Source organism: Silene latifolia, chromosome 9 (assembly GCF_048544455.1).
Source record: "Silene latifolia isolate original U9 population chromosome 9, ASM4854445v1, whole genome shotgun sequence".
NCBI classification, from domain to species: Eukaryota; Viridiplantae; Streptophyta; class Magnoliopsida; order Caryophyllales; family Caryophyllaceae; genus Silene; species Silene latifolia.
This window is the reverse complement of record NC_133534.1, coordinates 187,847,256-187,852,277: the sequence shown is the minus strand read 5'-3', so window position 1 is coordinate 187,852,277 and position 5,022 is coordinate 187,847,256. Positions and strand designations below refer to the sequence as shown.

Below are 5,022 nucleotides of genomic sequence, written 5' to 3'. Positions count from 1 at the left end.
TTTAAAAACAAATCTACCCCATATATGCCATATGTGACATAACGTGATACACAAAATCTCATTGAAGACGGCGATATCCGTCACAAGCTTGTGAACGGATATCATTTCCTCTCACAAAATACCCATGAGAGGTGAGTGAGGAAGCACATGGAGGGTGCCTCACCTTGTCCCCTCTCCCTTTTTGTGAGAGGTCTAGACGCTTTAAACGTGATAAGTAACCTCTGAAGTATAGCAAATAAAGAGAGTGTATACAAAGTAGTACTCCGTACAAGGAGTCTGGTATAATAATTGTATAAAGCGTAAAGGAAGGGTAAAGATTAAGCGTAAAGGTATAAACACCGAAACAACACAGCAACTACAGGTCTACAGCCATATCAAAGCTCCATCGCCACCCTTTTTAATGTTTATTGATTTATAAACAAAATACACGGAGTACTACATTAAATAACTAAAAAATAAAGTCCCCCTCATTTATTCCTCCCATCTTCCTACAAATCCTACCCATGAATCCCATCCCACCTCAAAAACAAAACAATTACTCTAATTAATTAACTTATTTTTCAAATTAGGATTATTATTATTCTTATAAACTCATCTTCTTTCTTTCTTTTTCACTAAATAATAAAGGAAAATCCACAAAGAATTTCCCTACCCATTAAAAATTATAAATATTATTCCTTGGAAATAGGGATTATTTTGTGGGTGAGAAAGATTTTTATATTTTGGCTAAAAATTTATAAGTAGGTGTGAACAAATTTAACATTATTGTTAGGGAGATAGAGAGAGAGAAACAAGATAAATAGGTTTGAAAATGTTGTGCAGAATTATACCAAAGAAGAAGAAGGTTGGTGCAGTACCAGTTTATTTAAATGTATATGATCTTACACCTATCAATGGTTATGCTTATTGGGTTGGTCTTGGTGTTTATCATTCTGGTGTTCAAGGTATCTATCACCTTTCTTTTTTCCAATTTTGTATATCATAGATTCAGATCTATTTTGGGTAATTCTTGATGTTACTGTTATAATTAAATTAAATTAAATTGTGGGTTTGTATTTTTATATAAGGGTTATTTAAATAAAAAAAGAAAGATGACATGTTATGTTTGTTTGTTTGGTACTATGGTTGGTGGAAATAAGGTTATTATTTAAATGGAAGAGAATGAGTAATTTGTGTCATTAATTTGTTAATTATATGTGATGTGTGACATGGGTTATGGAAATTGGTTGTTGAATTGTGTGAAAGTTTCAGTCTTTTTATCACTTGATTGATGTGGATATCTGAGATCTAAGAATTCTGTTAACTTAGAGAGAAACAAATTCTCATTGAAGACGGACCCTTTTCGTCATATAAGCAATAGGAATTAGTGCATTACAATTTTCGTAATGCGAAACAAGTTTCTTGCAGAAGCTATCCATGATATGCTGTTAAGAATTGGCAAAGGAAATACAATCCGACACGGTTCAATGAAAGCAATGAATACCATCTCTTATATTCTAACATATGTAGAGTAATAGTTTCAGCTCCTGCTACTCATTCTTAGAGCATGCTCATAGAAACCTGTCTGTTTCTGACATTGCCCTTGTATCTCAATACTCTTTTAAATGTGCAGTCACATCATTTTGAGGTCGAATATGCGCTATTCTTAAGTCTTACCTTTGTTCTTGGATGCCCTGTATCAAAATTTGTGTTTGCAAGTGCAACTAGTTTAATACACCAATTTGCTTGATTCCAACCAAAAAATGGTGCATATCTGGCTCTCTTTTCTGATTGTTAGAATGTATTTGATCCTAGGATATTTAGCGGTCTGAGCCCTTCTTCCAACTTATTTTCACTTCATGGCTGTTTTGCCTTGTAATTGAACTTTGAAAATTTTGCAGTGTTGTTCTTAGTGTCCAAATGTTTGGCTGTTTGCTTTTATTTATTATGTGATTATAAGTAATTGATTTGAATCTTATTAAGCTGAATTGTTTAGTGCATGGGGTCGAGTATGCTTTTGGTGCTCATGATCATACCACAACCGGGGTATTTGAGGTCGAACCCAAGCAATGCCCTGGATTCACATTCCGAAAATCAATCTTGATTGGAAGAACAGATTTGGGATCTAAAGAGGTCCGTATCTTGATAGAGAAACTATCGAAAGAGTACTTGGGTAACACTTACCATCTCATCAGCAAGAATTGCAACCATTTCTGCAATGATCTATGTATACATTTAACCGCAAAGCCAATACCAAGTTGGGTCAATCGACTCGCTCGGTTAGGTATGTTTCTTTTCATCCTTATTCTTATCTTACTGATAGATGTACAGGCTTTAAAAGCATTATGTATATCTTCTTGTTTATTCCTCCCCACTTTCCTTGGCTTTTATAGCTCAATGTGTTTGTTTGCCTTTTGCGACTATCTAAAGCACTGAAGTTTTTGGCATGTAATGGTATTTGAGTCATGTTCCAATTAGTGTGCTGTAGTGGCATAACCTTCTTCGTGGCTTCATATTGTCGTCTGTCGATATCAATCTGTCAGTTTATGGTTTTAATTGTATTACCTCGCTATGTATAAATATAAATTAGTGGGTTAACGTATTGGTTTTGCTTTCGTGCTGCCGTTTTTAGAACGTATAGTTGGGACTTGGGTGGTTACCTCTTCAAGCGGACTTTTTTTCCAGGTTGAAGTATCATATTTTTCTTTTTTCGCATTGAGGTGTGCGTTGACCTAATGGATGGTTCCAAAGGATGATTCATGTCAGCCGACCCCAAATCATTTTGGGATTAAGGCTCTGATGTTGTTGTTGTTGTTGTTGAAGTATCATATTTAGTCGTTAGTCCATATTGTTAATGTAGGTCTCACATGCCCTCAAAGACTCTTGGACTCGTGGATCATAGGATTTACCCTCTGAAAGAACAAAAACCTAATTAACGTTTAATAAATGTTATGATGCTTGGTCTTTTTAAAGAATTCTGAAAAGATATAAGGAGTAAGTAGTTGGGAAACTGCAATTACATCGGATGGATTCTATACAAGCTTTCATGATTTTTTAAAAGCTGTACATGTTCCGTGGGCACAAATAGTTGTACGGCAACTTATATGAGATAGTATTTCGTATTAATCACCCATATACTCCGTAATTAGTTGAAAAGTAATGCTTGTATGTAGTAGTTAGTATCGTCCCATGGTGAGATCACTTCGTCAAGTACCATTTTTCATGGGAAACAACATCAACTTTCTAATTAATTATGTACTCCGTATGTTATTTGATCCTGTGGTGTTTGTTTTGCTTTCTTGAAGGTTTACTCTGCAAATGTGTACTTCCGGCAGCATTAGATGAGACCAAAGTTAGGCCTATCAAAGCCGAAAGTAAAAATGGTGAAAACGATAAGAAAAAGTATAGAAGTCAATCAACTAGGTTTGAATCCTCCTCGACTCCTCCTTCAACCTTGTCAACTTGTTCTTCAGCTCCCTCCAGTAGAAGCAGGAGGCAGAGACGCTGCGTCCCTCCATCTTCATCATTGTTTAGTTCATACCCTCAGGCCGAGCCTGTCTCATAGATGATTCTCTTAATAGGTTTTCTGTAAATTTGGGTATGTAGAGGATGCAAATCCTTTCCCCGATTCGTCCTTATTGTATTTCAGTTTGTGTAAATTGGAACCAGTTTTTGGCATATGAACGCGCCTGGAGTCTTAATGTTGTCTTATAGTTAGTTTTGTTTTAGTTTGTATGGTCATCATCCAAAGCTCTCGACATCCCACGATAAACAAGTTGTGCTAATGTCACCTGCTTCGTTAATGAAGTCACATCTGAGTATAGTGTCTATTCGGATGTGGCAAAATCAACCCCAAAGGATTCAATAATAATTTTTTTTTTTTTTTTTTTTTTTTTTGACAACGATCATTTAACAATAAATCAACCTAAGAGTGGGAACAACTAGGGTAGAGCAAAAAATCCGATTATCCAAATTGATCCGATATCCGATCCAAATCTGATCCGAATGTTTGGATATCTGATCCGAAAGTTAAGTTTGGTTTGGATATCTGATCCGAAATCTTTGGTTTTGGTTTTGATATGGATATTAGAATTAAAACATTTGGATACCCGATCCGATCCGAAACTATAGTTTTCTAGTATAATTTCGAGAAAACAAAATTTTATTTAATACAACTTAATTAATGTTTAAAATACAAGAGAAATATCTAGGTGATACTTAAATTTTATGTCGAGAACATTGGAATAAGAATACTAAAGAAAATCATCATGTAAGACTATGAATATAATCGTGTTTCAAACTTAATTTTAAAATAAATTCTAAAGTATGGATATCCGCATCCGATCCGATTGTTTTTGATACCCGAACATTGGATATCCAAAACATTTGGTTTGGATATTGGATATCTAACTTCAGGATTTTTAATATGGATATCCGATCCGAACTATCTCTTTGGATCAAATACCCGATCCGTACTCTGCCTTAGGAACAACTACTTGAAATTAAATTGACCCAATATAGATCAATTATATTTGTCTTAAAATTAAAATGAGTACTTGGATTGATGAGACAAGTTTTTTTTTTTTGGCTAATCGCTCGATATTTTGAGGTCGTTTGGTTGCCACTTAGAAAACATAGACATTGGAAAATCCCATGATTTTGAAAAACATGGGTTGTTTGGTTGCCATAAATTTTGGAAAATGTAGGAATTAGAACTTCCCAGGAACTTCCAATGCCTACATGATGTAGGAAGTTGCTTACCTATCCCCCTTGGTCATTGGAAGTTCTTGTGGAATTTAATTCCTACATGAGCAACCAAACACTTTTCCGAAATTCACCCGAATTGGATGAGGGAACTTTAATTCTCATGAATTGTATTTTCCTAGGAAAATTAAGTTCCTTGATCAACTAAACAACCCCTTTATTTTGTCTCATCTATTCTTTTTGAGTTGTTTTAAGTTTAAACGGAAATGTCCGTCGTGAACAGATTTTGATATTTGTCAGTTTATTAATTTATTTATTTTTCTAAATTACACCTATGAC

The 5,022-nt window shown here is 34.6% G+C and overlaps 1 protein-coding gene across 1 annotated transcript; it reads left to right on the top strand.

Moving 5' to 3' along the window:
- Positions 1-323: 323 nt before the first annotated feature.
- Positions 324-3,690, top strand: LOC141600304 (deSI-like protein At4g17486). Its single transcript, XM_074420512.1, has 3 exons — positions 324-944; positions 1,976-2,263; positions 3,285-3,690. The coding sequence occupies exons 1-3, from the start codon at positions 812-814 to the stop codon at positions 3,542-3,544; spliced, it is 681 nt and encodes a 226-aa protein (XP_074276613.1). The 5' UTR covers positions 324-811; the 3' UTR covers positions 3,545-3,690.
- The last annotated feature ends 1,332 nt before the right edge of the window (positions 3,691-5,022 follow it).

Bases quoted from the DNA above. Each gene is read 5' to 3' on its own strand.
- LOC141600304 (XM_074420512.1), top strand. From the start codon at position 812: ATGTTGTGCAGAATTATACCAAAGAAGAAGAAGGTTGGTGCAGTACCA. The intron at 945-1,975 runs GTATCTATCACC...TGAATTGTTTAG, and splicing joins TTATCATTCTGGTGTTCAAG to TGCATGGGGTCGAGTATGCT. The intron at 2,264-3,284 runs GTATGTTTCTTT...GCTTTCTTGAAG, and splicing joins CAATCGACTCGCTCGGTTAG to GTTTACTCTGCAAATGTGTA.